We start from the raw sequence: 19,669 nt of genomic DNA on the forward strand, positions 1-19,669 counted from the left end.
TTGTGTGTCATCTACATAACAGTGGTATCCTAGGCCATAGTTCTGGACTATTTTGCCCACTGGGAGCATGGAGACTGCAATGAGTAATGGAGATTGCTCATAACCCTTTGGAACTCCATAGGCAAGTGGCACTGGATTAGAGTAGTGCGAGCCCAGTCTTACTTGCTGTGTCCTGCCAGATAGGAAAGACTGAAACCAGCTAATAGCACCCCTTAGGCCCCTTTTACACTTAATTAGTTGGTAGGCGTTAGTGCGCGTTAGTACGCGTTTTCTCCATAGCAGTGCATTGGGAAGAAGATTTCAGTTAAAACGCGTTAAGTGTGAAAGGTGCCATAGGAAAACATGGGACTTAGTTTGAAAATCAGTTTTCTTTCCGTTTTACCTGAGAGCAACTGATTAAGTGTAAAAGGACCCTTAGACCACAGTAATTCTTCAATCTCTGGATTAGTATTTCATGATCCACAGTATCAAAAGCTGCAGACAAGTCAAGGGCAATCAGAATTGAGCACTCGCCCTTGTCTCTTGCTGTAAGTAGATCATTCATTACCTGGACTAGTGCCGTTTCAGTGCTGTGCCTTTTCCTGAATCCTGACTGAAAGGTATCAAAAATGTTATCTGTAAGCCTGGGGGTAAAATTTTGATGCCTTTACCAGCTGAGATCTGGGTGCCTATACATTCAAAGGACTCTGTTGTGCCAACACTCAGGGCTTTGAGCTGTAGGGTTGTTTAAACACAAATTGCTATAGCCCCTCCTCTGTGGTCTTGTCTTCCCTCACTTAGGGCTGAGTAATTGTTTTGGATGGTTGCTTCCAGTGTGGGGCCCACATTGGCATCAATCCAGTCTTATTGTTTACAGAACGGGCATTGTATAGCGATGCGGTAACTGAATGGGGCTTAGCAATTTACCTCCACGGTGTTACAGCGTCACTGGAGCATTCAATGTGCTCCTTTTTAAACTGTGTTCAGGAGACTGAAAATGTATTTGTTTGCTTAGCTAATTGTTGTAGTGGTAGATAGATTCTGCCAATACCATTTGGCATGATTGATGCTTACCTCTACACTGCACCACAGGGAAGTTGCCTCCAGGTAAGATGGCCATACGTTCATTGATTTTCTCATTTGATTTCTTGCAGATTCGATTCATCTGCAGGGAATCAATTTACCAAAATGACAGATTGATTTTGACTAAAAATCATTCGAAAGTATTGATTGGACAGGATAGAAACTTTAAAATAATCAGTGGTGGAGCAAGAGCATTGGCAGATTGATGGCCTTTAACTTTACACTGCATCGAAAAGTGCAACAATGCAGTTTGATTGATTTGCAATACATTTTCTGCTGGTATCAATTGGAAATTGATGTGCAGTGTATGGTAGGAATCGATTCCTTCTGAATCAATTGGAATCTTTTGTTTTGGAACATTGGGTGGAAATCTATAAGTGTATGGCCAGCTTAATACAGATAACCCTTGAACAATTTAATTTTTCATCTCTTCCATGATCTCACAAGTATTTGTCTTCAGAAAACCGAATGAGCTCTGATTGTTTATCAATGTTTCTTAAGCGCTTCTAAGTGCACAGCCTGACAAACTGCGCAGGCGGGGTGTCTAATGTGCATTACAGGTGCTGGTCAAGGATGGGGAAGTGGGTGTGGGAGCTCGGTCAAGACACTTTTCTCGGCAGTTAGAGGTAATCGGGCGGGAAAGGAGGAAGCAGTCCACGTCCCAACTACTTTATGCAGCAAATTAGGTAAATAGTTTTATTCAGTCATGTTGCCTCAGATATCCTTGAAGGGGAATGAATGGGGCAAGGAAGAGGAAGGAAGTGCTGGGAATCACTACAAAGTGCTATCGCAGTCGCTAGCTATTTGTAGTAGCGCTTCGTAAGTGATTTTTAGAAGTGATTTCTAGAAGTGATTTCCCTGCTCCTATACAATACATTAAAGCGGAAACTCCCAAAATGCTGCATGTCCTACGATTGTGATTTCCCTAATCGCAATCGCTCCAGTGGGATCGGCTCCAACCACTTACATTTGCAAAAGCATTTTAGGAAATTGAAAGCGATTGCAAAATGCTGCAAAAGGGGCTCTAGTGAGTCCCAGCACAAATGGGAGAGTGATAGGAGGGAACATCGCTTGCCTATCCCATCCAGTTTAAAATTTGACTTTAGCCAAAGCTCAATTTTTTTGTGGAACGATTACAGAGACCAGGGGGAATGACAAGAGGTGCAGACAACGCACAGAGGTAAGTGGATCCAGCATGAACATATCTCTGTGCTTGTTCTATAGCTTTGTCTTTAAGAGAATCTGTACTGTCCGATTTGTACAATAAAAACATACCAATCGAGTCTCTGTGATCTCCTGGGTCCCTATTTGCCGTTTCCGCCACTCCCCACCACAATCCTGGCTTTTAATCGCAGTTTTAGGCAGTGTTTACAAACAAAAAACATGGCCGCTAAGCAGGAAGTGATGTGTGTGTGTGTGTGTGTGTGTGTGTGTGTGTGTGTATGTATATATATATATATATATATATATATATATATATATATATATATATATATATATATATATATATATATATATGATAGATACACACTAATATGTGTGTATGTTTGTATGTGTGTGCATGTATACAGTAAAAAAAAAATTATCTGCACTCCAGTCTGAGAGTCCCAGTTTCTCAGAGTGTGACAGGCAACAGCTCCCTCCCCCCCCTCAGCCTCATAAACTGCATCACAGACAATCTGAAACTGAGAGCAGGGACTGTATGTGAGAAATAAACAAAGCGCACACACACAGAGTCTGGAGGGGGTGTGCATAACTTGTCCCTATCACAGCAGAGGCAGCCACTTCTTCCCTGGGTCGACAAAACTTGACAAAGAAAAGAAGATTTGATATATTACAGAGACAGTGCAACTAGAAAAGGCTGCAGTAATCCAGACCACATTAGAACAGGTATAGGATAGAAGAAATAAGGCTGAAAATTGTGTTACAGAGTCTCTTTAAGTCAGGTGTGCTTTAATATTGTCTTAGTTTGTACCTAACAACGGGTGTATTTTTACCATCATCTACTTGCATTTAACAATTTTTATGTTCTACAATTGCTGATTTTTAAATAACCAGTGAGTATTATTCATTTCTAATTCTATGCATAGTCATTTTCCTAGAGCTTGTAAAATCTGATGTAATAAGTGTGTTTCATTTGCTTTCTCTTAGGCACAGTTGTGAAAACCCATTGCACCTTAATGTTAAGTAGTAGCGTTTGCGTGCCTTGCAGCGATGGAACATATATGGATCATTTCAATGGAGAAACAAAGTGCTTACGATGTACAGAGTGTGACCCTGGCAAGTGAGATTTATTTTTATATCCTGTGTACTATTTACTTATAAATGAAACTTTATTATCTATTCTGTCACACTAGTAATCACCAGTATGCTTTTTAGCACACTGGTTAAACATCACTTCACAGCAAGATTAAAATTACTATTACAAGAAGCTAATCTGATAGAAGATACCGCTGTTGGGAAAAATGCACACTTCCAGACTCTAAACAGCTACTGGAAACATTGAGGGTCAAGGGGTAGCAACGTTCCATTAGAAAGCAGAAGCTGATTGGTTAATTTTTTTTTCAGAAATTATGTGATGGACAGGAAATGAGCTGCTGTTATTAGAATATGAAACACATCTGTAGTGTGCACAGGAGTGTGCACAGGAGTTATGGAACCTCTTCCCTGTATTTACATTTATGTTAAAGTGTACTGAGATGGGGATACAAAGAAGAAATATACAGTCAGGTCCATAAATAGTGTGACATCGACACAATTCTAACATTTTTGGCTCTATACACAACCACAATGTATTTGAAATGAAAAAAACAAACACGATGTGCTTTAACTGCAGACTGTCAGCTTTAATGTGAGAGTATTTACATCAAAATCAGGTGAACGGTGTAGGAATTACAACAGTTTGCATATGTGCCTCCCACTTGTACGGGAGCAAAAGTAATGGGACAGAATAATAATCATAAATCAAACTTTCACTTTTTAATATATTGCAGTCAATTACAGCCTGAAGTCTGGAACACATAGACATTCAGTTCCTGCTTATACTTGGGGCATTTTTCCTTCAATTTTGTCTTCAGCATGCTCAATCGGATTCAGGTCAGGTGATTGACTAGGCCGTTGCATAACATTCCACTTCTTTCCCTTCAAAAACTCTTTGGTTGCTTTTGCAGTATGATTTGGATCATTGTCCATCTGCAATATGAAGCGCTGTCCAATGAGTTCTGAAGCATTTGGCTGAATATGAGCAGGTTACAGTGGGTTGCAAAAGTATTCAGCCCCCTTGAGGTTTTCCACATTTTGTCATATTACTGCCACAAACATGAATCAATTTTATTGGAATTCCACATGAAAGACCAATACAAAGTGGTGTACACGTGAGAAGTGGAACGAAAATCATACACGATTCCAAACGTTTTTTACAAATCAATAACTGCAAAGTGATGTGTGCATAATTATTCGGCCCCCTTTGATCTGAGTGCAGTCAGTTGCCTATAGGCATTGCCTGATGAGTGCTAATGACTAAATAGAGTGCACCTGTGTGTAATCTAATGTCAGTACAAATACAGCTGCTCTGTGAGGGCCTCAGAGGTTGTCTAAGAGAATATTGGGAGCAACAACACCATGAAGTCCAAAGAACACACCAGACAGGTCAGGGGTAAAGTTATTGAGAAATTTAAAGCAGGCTTAGGCTACAAAAAGATTTCCAAAGCCTTGAACATCCTACGGAGCACTGTTCAAGTGATCATTCAGAAATGGAAGGAGTTTGGCACAACTGTAAACCTACCAAGACAAGGCCATCCACCTAAACTCACAGGCCAAACAAGGAGACCGCTGATCAGAAATGCAGTCAAGAGGCCCATGGTGACTCTGGACGAGTTGCAGAGATCTACAGCTCAGGTGGGAGACTCTGTCCATAGGACAACTATTAGTCATGCACTGTACAAAGTTTGCCATTATGGAAGAGTGGCAAGAAGAAAGGCATTGTTAACAGAAATCATAAGAAGTCCCGTTTGCAGTTTGACACAAGCCATGTGGGGGACACAGCAACCATGTGGAAGAAGGTGCTCTGGTCAGATGAGACCAAAATGGAACTTTTTGTCCAAAATGCAAAACGCTTTGTGTGGCAGAAAACTAACACTGCACATCACTCTGAACACACCATCCCCACTGTCAAATATGGTGGTGGCAGCATCATGCTCGGGGGGTGCATCTCTTCAGCAGGGACAGGGAAGCTGGTCAGAGGTGATGGGAAGATGGATGGAGCCAAATACAGGGCAAACTTGGAAGAAAACCTCTTGGAGACTGTAAAAGACTTGAGACTGGGGCGGAGGTTCACCTTCCAGCAGGACAATGACCCTAAACAAAAAGCCAGGGCAATAATAGAATGGTTTAAAACAAAACATATCTATGTGTTAGAATGGCCCAGTCAAAGTCCAGATCTAAATCCAATCGAGAATCTGTGGCAAGATCTGAAAACTGCTGTTCACAAACGCTGTCAATCTAATCTGACTGCGCTGGAGCTGTTTTGCAAAGAAGAATGGGCAAGGATTTCAGTCTCTAGATGTGCAAAGCTAATAGAGACATACCCTAAAACACTGGCAGCTGTAATTGCAGCAAAAGGTGGTTCTACAAAGTATTGACTCAGGGGGCCGAATAATTATGCACACCCCACTTTGCAGTTATTGACTTGTAAAAAATGTTTGGAATGATGTATGATTTTCGATCCACTTCTCACATGTACACCACTTTGTATTGGTCTTTCACGTGGAATTTCAATAAAATTGATGCATATTTGTGGCAGTAATGTGACAAAATGTGGAAAACTTCAAGGGGGCCGAATACTTTTGCAACCCACTGTATATTGCCTGGAACACTTCTGAATTCATCCTGCTGCTTTTGTCAGCAGTTACGTCATCAATAAATACAAGAGAACCAGTTCCATTGGCAGCCATACGTGCTCATACCATGACACTACCAACACCATGCTTCAGTGATGAGGTGGTATGCTTAGGATCATGAGCAGTTCCTTTACTTCTCCATACTCTTTTCTACCCATCACTTTAGTACAAGTTGATCTTGGTCTCATCTGTCCATAGGATATTGTTCCAGAACTGTGAAGGCTTCTTTAGATATTGTTTGCCAAACTCTAATCTGGCCTTCCTGTTTTTGAGGCTCACCAGTGGTTTACATCTTGTGGTGAAGCCTCTGTATTCACTCTGGTGAAGTCTTTTGATTGTTGACTTTGACACGCACGCACGCACGCACGCACGCACGCACGCACACACACACACACACACACACACACACACACTTCCTGGAGAGTGTTCTTGATCTGGCAACTGTTGTGGAGGGTGTTTTCTTCACAGGGAAATAATCCTTTGGTCAGGTCTTTTGGTGTTGCTGAGCTCACTGATGTGTTCCTTCTTTTTAAGAATGTTCCAAGCAGTTTTTAGCCACGCCTAATGTTTTTGCTATCTCTCTGATGGGTTTGTTTTCTTTTTTCAGCCTAATGATGGCTTGCTTACTGATCTTGACAGCTCTTTGAAACTCCTCGTGAGAGTTGACAGCAACAGATTCCAAATGCAAATAGCACACTTGAAATTAACTCTGGACCTTTTATATGCTCATTGTAATTGTGATAATGAGGGAATAACACACCTGGCTATGGAACAGCTGAGAAGCCAACTGTCCCATTACCTTTGCTTCCTTAACAAGTGGGAGGCATATATGCAAACTGTTGTAATTCCTACACCGTTTACCTGATTTGGATGTTAATACCCTCAAATGAAAGCTGCCAGTCTGCAATTAAAAGCACATCACGTTTGTTTCATTTCAAATCCATTCTGGTTGAGTATAGATCCAAATATGATAGAATTGTGTCGATGTCCCAATATTTATGGACCTAATTGCACATACCTGGGGCTTCCACCAGCCCCCTCTGGCCTGATCACTCTTTCGTCATCTTCAGTCACAGCCTGGTTTACCCGCAACTGGTCCCGTTAAGTCATCCAGTCTGTCTAGGTGCAGTCTGGCCGAGCGCGCTCCCTCTTGCCCCCTTAGCTGGGAGCGATCTGTGTGGGAGCTGGGAGTGATTTCCGCAGGAGCGGCAACCGGAGCAAGATGAGGGAGCGCGCATGGCCTGGACGCCCATGCACAATTTGCCCTGGGCCAGAGTTTTTTTTTCCTTCTGCTGACAAGGGTATTCTTGTTGGAAAAGGTGAGCCTTGGATAAGAAGTTCAGAAGAACTATTTGTAGTCTGGGATTTTTATGCCGAGGTCCCAAGGAGTCGATACTTTGACTGCCCATATCCAGCAATACCAAACCGGTCTTTCATTGTCTGGACAAATATGGACAAGTGCACCTTCAAAAAGATTTTGTAGCCAGTTGTGCCATTAACCGCTTAAGGACCAGCTAACGCCCATAGGCGTCAGCAGGTCTTAAGTGGGTTACCATGGAAACCTTTCCATGTCAGTTCACGGAGGGTGTCTGCTCGTGGTGATCGTGACTCGCCGGCAAAATTTAAACACGCGGGGAAGAAATCCCCGCTGTTTACATACGGCGCTGCTGCGCAGCAGTGCCGTAAGGCAGATCGGCGATCCCCGGCCTCTGATTGGCCGGGGATCGCCGGCATATGATAGGCTGAAGCCTATCCTACAATGCGCAGGACGGATATCCATCCTGCGCCGCTCACAGGGGGAGGTAGAGGGACGGAGCGCCGAAAACGCTGCGGATGGGGGCTTTGAAGAGCCCCCCCGCAAAGCGCAGCAAGCCTGCGGCGATCAGACCCCCCCCCAGGAGGACATCCCCCTAGTGGGGAAAAAAGGGGGTAAGTCTGATCGCCCTGGCTCTATCCTGATCTGTGCTGCGGGCTGGAGAGTCCACGCAGCAAACCACCCCTGGTCTTTAATTAATGTGACAGCTTTTATAGATCTCAACAAAGATGTGTTCTTGTATTTTTTATTTGTGTATAATCATTTAACTTTATTTGAAGGTTTGAAGGTTAAATTCTTTATTACCCATTAAGCCTGTCATAGTGTCCTTTCTAACACCAAAAGGCAAGAAGCCATCATAAAGAATCTTCACTAAATTTTATTTTGATTAAATTTTTGTGACATAGGGTCTCAGCCACAGGGCTCTCTTGGCTTTAATAAAGTGAAGACTAGACCTGTTTAAAACTTTAAAGGTGTCCACTAATGATAGAATCTAGATTGTACAATCTTAACAGATCTATGTAGTAGGGTTGCCGCGGTATACTAGTATGACGATATACCGCGGTTTGATTGTGCATGGTAATCATACCATGCACAATCTCGTTTTAGGGGGCGAGGCGACCTGGGAGGCAGCGGCGAGCGCACGAACAGCGGCGGGGATACAAATACTCACTTACGGGCAGCCAGCTCCGTCCTGAACGATGTACTGGCTTTGTACTTCCTGTTCTTGCATCACATTTCCCTGAAACAGCGCCCCCTGGGTGCTATTGCAAGATGATGCAAGAACAAGAAGTAGAATGAAGCCCGTACATCATGAAGGACCTGGCTGCCGGCAACTGAGTATTTATCCCTGGTGCGGCGTCCCCTCTCCCTCCCCCCCCCCCCCCCCCCCCCGGGTCTCTGTGCTGCGGCCACCTCATTCTGTCTACCTACCTACTACTGGCTACACCTGTCCCTGGCTACCTTTGCTGCAAGCACCTACTACTGGGTGCACCTATCACTGGCTAACTATGCTGCGAGCACCTACTACTGGCTACCCCTGTCCTTGGCTACCTATGCTGCGAGCACCTACTACTGGCTACACCTGTTCCTGGCTACCTATGCTGTGAGCACCTACTACTGGCTACACCTATCCCTGGCTACCTATGCTGCGAGCACCTACTACTGGCTACACCTGTCCCTGGCTACCTATGCTGCGAGCACCTACTTCTGGCTACACCTGTCCCTGGCTACCTATGCGGCGAGCACCTACTACTGGCTACAGCTGTCCCTGGCTAACTATGCTGCGATCACCTACTACTGGCTACCTATGCTGCGAGCACCTACTACTGGCTACACCTGTCCTTGGCTACCTACTATGCTGCGAGCACCTACTACTGGCTACACCTGTCCCTGGCTACCTATGCTGTGAGCACCTACTACTGGCTACACCTGTCCCTGGCTACCTATGCTGCGAGCACCTACTACTGTCTACCTATGCTGCGAGCACCTACTACTGGCTACACCTGTCCCTGGCTACCTATGCTGCGAGCACCTACTACTGGCTACACCTGTCCCTGGCTACCTATGCTGCGAACACCTACTACTGGCTACACCTGTCCCTGGCTACCTATGCTGCGAGCATCTACTACTGGCTACACCTGTCCCTGGCTAACTATGCTGCGAGCACGCTACTACTGGCTACACCTGTCCTTGGCTACCTATGCTGCGAGCACCTACTTCTGGCTACACCTGTCCCTGGCTACCTATGCTGCGAGCACCTACTACTGGCTCCACCTGTCCCTGACTACCTATGTGGCGAGCACCTACTACTGGCTACAGCTGTCCCTGACTACCTATGCTGTGAGCACCTACTACTGGCTACACCTATCCCTGGCTACCTATGCTGCGAGCACCTACTACTGGCTACCTATGCTGCGAGCACCTACTACTGGCTACACCTTTCTCTGGCTACCAACTATGCTGCGAGCACCTACTACTGGCTACACCTGTCCCTGGCTACCTATGCTGCGAACACCTACTACTGGCTACACCTGTCCCTGGCTACCTATGCTGCGAGCATCTACTACTGGCTACACCTGTCCCTGGCTAACTATGCTGCGAGCACGCTACTACTGGCTACACCTGTCCTTGGCTACCTATGCTGCGAGCACCTACTTCTGGCTACACCTGTCCCTGGCTACCTATGCTGCGAGCACCTACTACTGGCTCCACCTGTCCCTGACTACCTATGTGGCGAGCACCTACTACTGGCTACAGCTGTCCCTGACTACCTATGCTGTGAGCACCTACTACTGGCTACCTATGCTGCGAGCACCTACTACTGGCTACACCTTTCTCTGGCTACCAACTATGCTGCGAGCACCTACTACTGGCTGCACCTGTCCCTGGCTACCTATGCTGCGACCACCTACTACTGGCTACACTTGTCCCTGGCTACCTATGCTGCAAGCACCTTCTACTGGCTGCACCTGTCCCTGGCTACCTATGCTGCAAGCACCTTCTACTGGCTGCACCTGTCCCTGGCTACCTATGCTGCGAGCACCTACTACTGGCTACCTATGCTGCGAGCGCCTACTATTGGCTACACCTGTCCCTGGCTACCTATGCTGCGAGCACCTACTACTGGCTACACCTGTCCCTGGCTACCTATGCTGCGAGCACCTACTACTGTCAAATATCTTATCGATATTTGCCTTAAATGATTATCAACTACTTAAAGGGCCAGGCTAAAAGTCATCATAATCAATATTAGTCAGTAGTGGGTGCGTAGCTCACTATAAACAGAATATTTATAGGTTAACAGGTTTACCTCTGGAAAAAATATGCAACACTCATCTGCTGATACACCTATCCCTGGCTACCTTTGCTGCGAGCACCTACTACTGGCTACACCTATCCTTGGCTACCTTTGCTTCGAGCACCTACTACTGGCTACACCTATCCCTGGCTACCTATACTGCAGCCACCTATTACTGGCTACACCTATCCCTGGCTACGTATACTGCGGCCACCTATTGCTACACCTATCCCTGGCTACGTATACTGCGGCCACCTATTACTGGCTACACCTATCCCTGGCTACCTATGCTGCGGCCACCTATTACTGGCTACACCTACCCCTTGCTACCTATGCAGCGAGCACCTACTAGTGGCTACAGAGGGGGGCCCCGGGTCCAAATAATTGTACTATACCGTATTTAAATGTGAAAAACCCTCTCTGCCATCCAATACGGCAAACTGCCCTATTTTAAGATGGCCGCAAGCTTACTTCCGCCCTCATTCCAATAATATAATGCCATGTCAGTCTCAGCAGACGCATCACTTCCGCCCATCGTGACCGCGCTTCTAGTTTCCCATTGGCCAGACAGCTGTCAGTCTCTGGGCATAGTAAGCGCCGCCCACCTACATCATTTCGTGACATAGGTTGCCGGTATTACGGTTCCGTGATTGGCTGTCACGTTGCTAAGTGACATAAAGTATATCATCCTATCTTGGTTGCTAGATGGCAACACTACACTTAATGCTCACAAGGTAATAATAAGATTAAAATTAAACATCAACTCCTCAAACCCCTTATGCGAGCACATATCCACATCAATATGCTAGCAGCAAATAAGTTACAACGCATTTTACACAGTTTCAATATATGACACATCTACATAATTACAATATATCTGACACATAGAGCAGGCTAGATCTCAATGTATTGACATACAAACCAGTTAATATGAATACATTCACAGCTAACTCAGCTGTCATTCAGTGATCAAGGCTTCCAAACAGATGCACATGCCGCACATCCATATATCATCAGACACACAGATGCGCAGCGGGTACGCCTCCATATCCCACCCCCCACCCCAAACACAGTACAATTAATAAATAAGCAAATAATTAAGGAAAAATATATATAACAATTGATAGGAATGGGGCACATTCATGTCCCACCAATTTTTGCACATAAGGGAGAGTGTGGGGAGTCTTATAGCTACAAATGCTGTATTGCTGTCTGTGACTTGGCAGCTGCACTATCTGGCGAGGATCTGTGAGACCTTTTGGTGGTGTAAGCACGGATTCTTTCTGGAGCACTGGTGTAAATGGGAGAGTGGCAAAGGGTTAAAACAGTATTACGCTATGGTTGTCTGTTTTCTTTTCTCTTTTGAGTGACATCATTGCAAGAGGACTACTATTATTATTGGCTGGCACACATGGGAGCGCAGCGTCTGGATGAACTATAGTACCTGCACATCACTCTTAAATGTACTCAAGCGTTAGATTTGCTAGGGCCCGATCGATGTTCCTTGTTCCTGTCTACACCCTCTACAAGTTCTTTTACCAAGGACTAGTTTTGATTTTTATTTAACAGCTACTTTACAGCTATATTCTAAGTTTGGTTAAATTGCATCTCTGGTGAACATAAAAAAACACAGAGGTATGCTAATGCTTAAAGGTTAGAACATATTATTGTCTGTTTAATAAGATTCTAAAGAACAGCACAAAAATTGGCAGCGCTCCTAATCAGTTACATAGTTATTTGGGTTGAAAAAAGACATACGTCCATCGAGTTCAACCAAGCTGCAAATGAAATGAAACCAACAGTGTGCAGCTGCCATCCAATTTTTTTGCAGTTCTTTAGGAAATGTGTAGACCGTTTGTGTCTAGCAGCCCAGGCTTACATGAGATAGAATCCTTAAATGTATACTGCAGGCTAGCAACATGTCTGCACAGGACTCGGCCTATCTAGGCATGAGGCTTTACGCTGTGTTTATGCATATATTGTTTTTAACTTTTACGTTTCTCAAAAGTTTCTAAAAATGCTTATTTTTTTAAACAGACTATTTCAATAGTTCAATGAAAAGAAATGTTATTTGTATTGTACACAGGGGCTAGGATGAAGGTAAAAAAGGAATGCACAAGAAAAGCGAATGCAGAATGTGAATGCATACCTGGTTATTACTGCCCCAATGGAGACATGTGTGATATGTGCATACCACAGAGTATTTGTCCCAAAGGAACATACGTAAAAGTATTAGGTAAGAACTACAACAATTTATTTTGTAAATGGTAGTGTAAAGTACTGCTATAGAATTCTATTTAAAGCGGTATGAAACCCAGCATTCCATCTTTGCGCTAAAAGATTATTTACAGCATATAATATACTACCACAATTTTTTTTTTTACCAGAACAGCATTCAAACAGTTAAACACAGGACTCACTTTTGCAATAGAAAGCTCCCTGCAGTGAGAGCCACATCTAAAGTGTTGATAACATTATCTTGTGTTTACTTTAATTGTAGCAAGAGAAGAATGTAAACATTCCCTGGCAGTTGTGGAACTCCTTCTAATGCTAGGTACACACTTTGAGATTTTTTTTTCGGCAGATTTACTGTCAGATAGATTATTTCCAACATGTCCGATCTGATTTCCGAACGATTTCCAATCATTTTCTGATCGATTTCCGACCGGTTTCTGTTCACTTCAATAGGAAATCGATCGGAAAATGTGATCACTTCAGAATCGCTCCAAAAATGCTGCAGGTTTGGTGCTAATTGCAAAATGCCCGCAATCAGCGCCAATCGTGGCAGTGAGAACACTGCCGCAGGGTAACATAGCACTAGCGTTTTAAAAAGTGCTAGCGCTTTTGTGATTAGTGGGAATCGCCCGCTAATCGCTTAAGTGTGAATGGGCCCTAACTGTCTAGATCAGCAGACAACTCAGAAAAATTCACTGGGTACATTAGAATATATAAATACTGTAGCTATGAATTAAATGCAATGGCAGCTTCCAGAGCAAACAAAACTGTACTTTGGGAACTTGTAATTTCTAAATGAATAATACTTTTGCCCAAAAGCAAATATGACAACAGTATGGACAACTGTATGTATACACATTTTTATTGAATATTATGTCTGGGTTTAATACCGCTTTAAAGGGAATCGGAGATGTACCTGAGCTTGGAAAATGAAAAAGATGTTATACATACCTGGGGCTTCCTCCAGCCCCATACGCTCTGAACGATCCCACGCCGCCATCCTCCGCTGCCTGCATCTACGAGAACAAGGTCCCGTCGCTGACGTCATCGGAGCCAGCTACGCATGAGACGTGCGCCGTCTACGTATCTCTCCAGCGGCTGCTGCAGAGATACGCAAAGAGCGCACTTCCCTTACGCTTAGACTGACTCCGACTGACGGAACAGCAGGGAGCCGGTTCTCGTAGCTGTGGGCAGAGGAGGATGGCGGCGTGGGATCGATCAGAGCGTATGGGGCTGGAGGAAGCTCCAGGTATGTATAAAATCTTTATAAACTTCCATTTCAGTTTGGATAAATATACTGTATATTAGTGCTGTACATGTCTTTATGCAGTTGACCTTTTGCCTTGAATTTGCAATAAGCTATGAGCATTCATAGCTGATAGTAAGTATAGACTGCCTAAAAATTCCCTTCTTCCTCCATGAGTAATGAGCTGCAGGAGCCCTTTATCCTTATTTCAACATTTCACATGTGATTTATACAAAGAGAGAAATATACTATCATCTTGTGATCTTATTATTCTTGAACATAATCTTAAAATCTTGTGTATAATTTTTTTTTCATTTTTGCATTAATTATGCCATTAAATGCATTATTTTATTTAAAGGTGTGCTTCTAATAATCCAAATTAATTAACATCAGTAAGATTGCTGTGTTTAGATAGCAATCTTACTGATGTTTAATGAATTTGGTCCAATATGTCATATGTGAAAGCTGGAACTTATACTCAGCATGGTGGATAGCAGCACTTCTCCACTTAGGCCCGGTTCACATTAGCGTTTGGAGCCAAAAGGATGCGGTGAGCGGATACGGTCTCCGCTTCACCGTATCTGGATGGCTCTGTCCGCGGCCCGGTTCACATAGTGAAAACGCATCTCTACAATGATTGATCGGATCCGTTTTCAGTCAGCAAATACATACCTAATCTTCAGTAGTAGCTGGCGGTAGATGCTTCCTCTTCTTCCACTGTGACTACACAGCGCGATATGTGATTAGTCACATGACGTGTCATGTAGTCATATGACGCGGTAGAAGATGGAAGCCTCTACCGCCGGCTGCTACAGAAGATTAGGTATGTATTAGGTATGTATAACCCTCCCTCACCCACCCGCCTGGCTGCTGCACCCTCCCTCACCCTCCCGTCGCTCAGGTTCGCATCAGCCCATGCCCCCATCCCCCTGGGAACGGTCCATTTCTTTACTAGTGTGAAGCTACTTTCCATTGCCCCAATGCTGCAGCATTTTTTGTCCGGATCCATTCCGATGGGCAGAACGGTCCGGAAAATTAGGGCTTGCAGCAATTTTTGGATCCGGGGTCCGGAACGTATCCGTACCAACGGACGCATGTCAATGGATCCATAGGTTAACATTGGATCCTTTCATATCCATTCCGTTTGTACGGTATATGTTCCGGTTATGTTCCGGGGAAAAAAAACGCTAATGTAAACCGAGCCTAACAGAGATAAGAAATGCCCTTTGTTTGGAATCACTGTCCTAGATACACAGGCGTATTGTAACCTGTTGCAAGTTGTGTACAGTGCTTGAATAAACTATCTCTGCATTGGAGTGCCGGAGTCCGCCTTCTTCATTTCACTGTCCTAGATACTGTATGGTCAAATCTTGTCAACCATCAAATTTGTAGATAATGTAGATATGAACGACCACATAGCACTGTGATTAAACAGGCTTTTAAATACCCAAAAAAGGCTCAAGAGTGGGGGGCTGGGTGTGCAGGAGTACAATGTACTGGAGCCAATGGGAAGGTCTGATCATGTGTGGCAGCAATTGTGGTGTCACATGGGGATGCAGTGAAAGGGCAGGCAGACAGGGTGGGCTGAGAGTGAGGAGAATGTGGTTTGTAACTTGTTCTGCCTCTCTCAGGCTTTGTTTCCGCAGGTCCTGGCCTGGTGCAGAGAATGGTGGCGCCATTAGCTCGCCTCTTGATTCATACACTCCCACCTCATTTCTTTAACTCTACGCTGTCGGGAGGTAGGGCTAGTCCGATGGCCAGCCAAACTCGTATAGATCCTCTCCCCCTTGCCTCCCACTATGCCATCAAACACTGCACAGGGGGTGGAGGAGGGATTCACTCACAGGGTTAACACAGGCACAGGCAGTTTACATCTGTAGAGGTGTTTAAAGTGTACCCAAGCCGAAACTCTGGTACAAAATCAGATACTTACCTTAAAGGGGTTCTGTGGGCTTATTTAAAAACAAAAAAAACCTTACACTTACCTGAGGCTTCTACCGTCCCCCTGCCGCCTCCCCCATCCAATGATTCATCTAACTAGACTAATGCAACTCGCTCCCGCTTTGTTTTCTCATACTGAGCCTGCGCAGGAAGCTTCCGGAGATGCGAGTGGAAGATTAGTATTGTCACTAATCTCAAGGAGCTGCGTAGCACCTCTTCTTGGATTAAGTGGGCGCAATTGCTGACTGAGCCGGCCCACGAATGCACAAGTGGGCTCGCGCGGCCTATGCGCGCACTTGATCCAGGAAGAGTTGTATGTATGTTTCTATATTAATTGATCGGTCATAAGTACTAGTTTTTATTGTTCGGTTGATTGAGACTGTGTATTGCTTGCATTATAAACATATCTTGTGTTATAAATTGATATTACCTAAATTACTAACTTGTGCGAAAAGTGGTGTGTGATAATCAGTAGCATCAGAAATCAGATCTTAACCATTTTCAGAGATTACACAACGCATACTGATTTGTCCTCTGTTTTGTGATCACTGCATACCATTCCTCTGTATTTTTTAAATTTGGTCAGTGTTTTGTAAAATGAAATAGAAAATATGACGCAAATGAAAGTAAAAGAAAATGACCAGAAATGTTATCTAGGGACTTTCCTTGGCTTCAAATAGTTTACTTCTTTTCTCATGATAATGATAGATTGTAAACTCACAAGGGCAGTGTCCTCCCCCTTTAGTTTCCTGTTTCTGTGCAATTTATCAATTGAACATCTATCAGTGTTGGTGATGTTATTCAAACTACACATCAATAGTATGTATCGGCACTAGGGTTGCAACAGAATGAAATTCCACGGTATGATAACTGTCTAAAAAACTACCACAGTATGTCGGTATACAGTATTATACAATAATTTGGACTCGGGGGGGGGGGGGGGGGCACCTTACATTAATGTGGCCCCACTCCCTCGGCACACATATGATTAAGCCACCGGGAGATTTGGGGCGCCGGGTAAAACTGTAAAAAGGCTCACACCGCTCCTGCAAAAGTTGGTGGCGTTAGAGATGGGTGTAGCCAGTAGTAGATGGCCGCAACATAGGTAGCCAGGAGTAGGTGTAGCCAGGATAGGTACCTGCAGTATAGAGAGCCAAGGGGGGGAGGGGGTGCGCAGCGGGGGGTACAAATACTCACTTGCCGGCAGGTCATGCACGTGTGTCCTGGCTTTATTCAGGAAGGAGGAAGAAGCCAGTACACGCGTGCAGGACCCGCCGGCAATTGAGTATTTATCCTTGCCATTGTTCGTTGTTCCTGCACCCGCCGCTACGTCGCATCCCAGCCGCTATGTCGCGCACCCCCCCCCCCCCAAACCGGTAAAACGTGATTGTGCATGATACGAGTACCATATTACCTTGCACAATCAAACCGTGGTATACCGTCGTACCAGTATACCGCGGCTACTCTAAACAGCACTTGTGGTACTAGTCCTGATTGTACAGTATGTTGAACTGCTCATGTATCTTGCTCCCCCTGTTGTATGTTTTGCACGTTTACCGTGATTTACAGTATCACACCATGCCATTTCTCTGTATTTTTGAAATTTGGTCAGTGTTTGTAAAATGAAACAGAAAATATGACGCAAATGAAAGTAAAAGAAAAAGCTCCGAAAGGTTATCTAGGCTGGGGACTTTCCTTGGGTTCAAACAGTTTACTTCTTTTTTCATGATAATGATAGATCGTAAGCTCACAAGGGCAGTGCCCCCCCCCCCCCTTTTGTTTTCTGTTTCTGTGCAATTTATCAAATTAACATCTATCAGTTTTGGTGATGTTATTCAAACTACACATCAATAGTATGTATCGGCAATAGGTTTGCAACGGTATGAAATTCCACTGTATGATAACCGTCTATAAAACTACCACGGTATGACGGTACACAGTATTTTACAATTATTTGGACCCGGACCCCCCCCCCCCCTTTACATTAAACAATGTGCCCCCCTCCACCCCAGTGTGGAATGCCCTATTCCCTTAGCATACATATGATTAAGCCGCCGGGAGATTTGGGGCGCCGGGTAAAACTGCAAAAAGGCTCACCCTGCTCCTGTAAAAGTCGGTGGCGTTGGAGATAGGTGTAGCCAGTAATAGGTGGCTGCAGCACAGGTAGCCAGGGATAGGTGTATCCAGTAGTAGGTAGCCGGAGGATAGGTTGCCAGGGATAGGTGTAGCCAGTAGTAGGTAGCCGGAGGATAGGTTGCCAGGGATAGGTGTAGCCAGTAGTAGGTGACCGAAGCATAGGTTTCCAGGGATAGGTGTAGCCAGTAGTAGGTTGCTGCAGCATTGGTAGCCAGGGATAAGTGTAGCCAGTAGTAGGTAGCAAGGGATTGGTGTAGCCAGTTATAGGTGGCTGGAGGATAGGTTGCCAGGGATAGGTGTAGCCAGTAGTAGGTGGCCACAGCATAGGTAGCCAGGGATAGGTGTAGCCAGTAGTAGGTGCTCGCAGCATAGGTAGCCAGGGATAGGTGTAGCCAGTAGTAGGTGGCCAGAGGATTGGTTGCCAGGGATAGGTGTAGCCAGAAGTAGGTGGCCGCAGCATAGGTAGCTAGGAATAGGTGTAGCCAGTAGTAGGTGGCCGCAGCATAGATAGCCAGGGATAGGTGTAGCCAGTAACAGGTGGCTGCAGCATAGGTAGCCAGGGATAGGTGTAGCCAGAAGTAGGTGGCCGCAGCATAGGTAGCTAGGAATAGGTGTAGCCAGTAGTAGGTGGCCGCAGCATAGATAGCCAGGGATAGGTGTAGCCAGTAACAGGTGGCTGCAGCATAGGTAGCCAGGGATAGGTGAAGCCAGTAATAGGTGGTCACAGCATAGATAGCCAGGGATATGTGTACCCAGTAGTGAGGGGCTGCAGCATAGGTAGCCAGGGATAGGTGTAGTCAGCAGTAGGTGGCTGCAGCATAGGTAGCCAGGAATAGGTGTATCCAGGATAGATGCCCGCAGTATAGAGAGCCGGGGGGAGGGGAGACGCAGCGGCGGGGGTAACACTCACTTGCCGGCAGTTCATGCACACGTGTCCTGGCTTCGTTCAGGAAGGAGGAAGAAGCCAGTACACGCGTGCAGGACCCGCCGGCAAGTGAGTATTTATCCTTGCCATTGTTCGTTGTTCCTGCACCCGCTGCTACGTTGCATCCCAGCCGCTACTTCGCCCCGCCCCCCAAAAAACTGCAAACCGTGATTGTGCATGGTATGATTACCATGCACAATCCAACTGCGGCTACTCTAATCAGCACTTGTGTCACTAGTCCTGATTGTACAGTATGTTGAACTGCTCATGTATCTGGCTCTAGAAATAAAAATAATACTGTAATGCTAAATTGGATTGCACAGTCCTTTTCAAAAGTTCAGTCAACATTGATTGAATTACAATTAGACAAATTTCTAAATAAATGCGAGAAAGTAGAATTACCAGTCCTTAATTACATAAGGTTATGGCACAGCAATTAAAACCACTTAAAATACAAGAACATGAAAGGGAGTGAGGGTCGGTTCTGTAGCTCCATTTTTTGGCCCAGACCAAAACCGGAGCCACGGATACCAAAGCTGTAAATAGCGGCCATCTTTGTACACTTTAAAAAACTGATCCACGGGACCCGTTTGAAAAACTGAACGGAGAGTAC

General features: G+C 44.9%; 1 protein-coding gene across 2 annotated transcripts in view; it reads left to right on the forward strand.

Annotated features, from left to right (window-relative positions):
• The window catches only part of TNFRSF14 (TNF receptor superfamily member 14), a 187,559-nt gene that overhangs the window by 56,409 nt on the left and 111,481 nt on the right, over positions 1-19,669 (forward strand). For both annotated transcript variants that reach the window (XM_068240693.1, XM_068240692.1), the window contains exons 3-4: positions 3,214-3,342; positions 12,660-12,809. In XM_068240693.1, the coding sequence (XP_068096794.1) occupies positions 3,214-3,342; positions 12,660-12,809 (279 nt within the window). The remainder of the gene's footprint in view (positions 1-3,213; positions 3,343-12,659; positions 12,810-19,669) is intronic.

The sequence above is a fragment of the Hyperolius riggenbachi genome, chromosome 6 (assembly GCF_040937935.1).
Source record: "Hyperolius riggenbachi isolate aHypRig1 chromosome 6, aHypRig1.pri, whole genome shotgun sequence".
Taxonomy (NCBI): Eukaryota; Metazoa; Chordata; class Amphibia; order Anura; family Hyperoliidae; genus Hyperolius; species Hyperolius riggenbachi.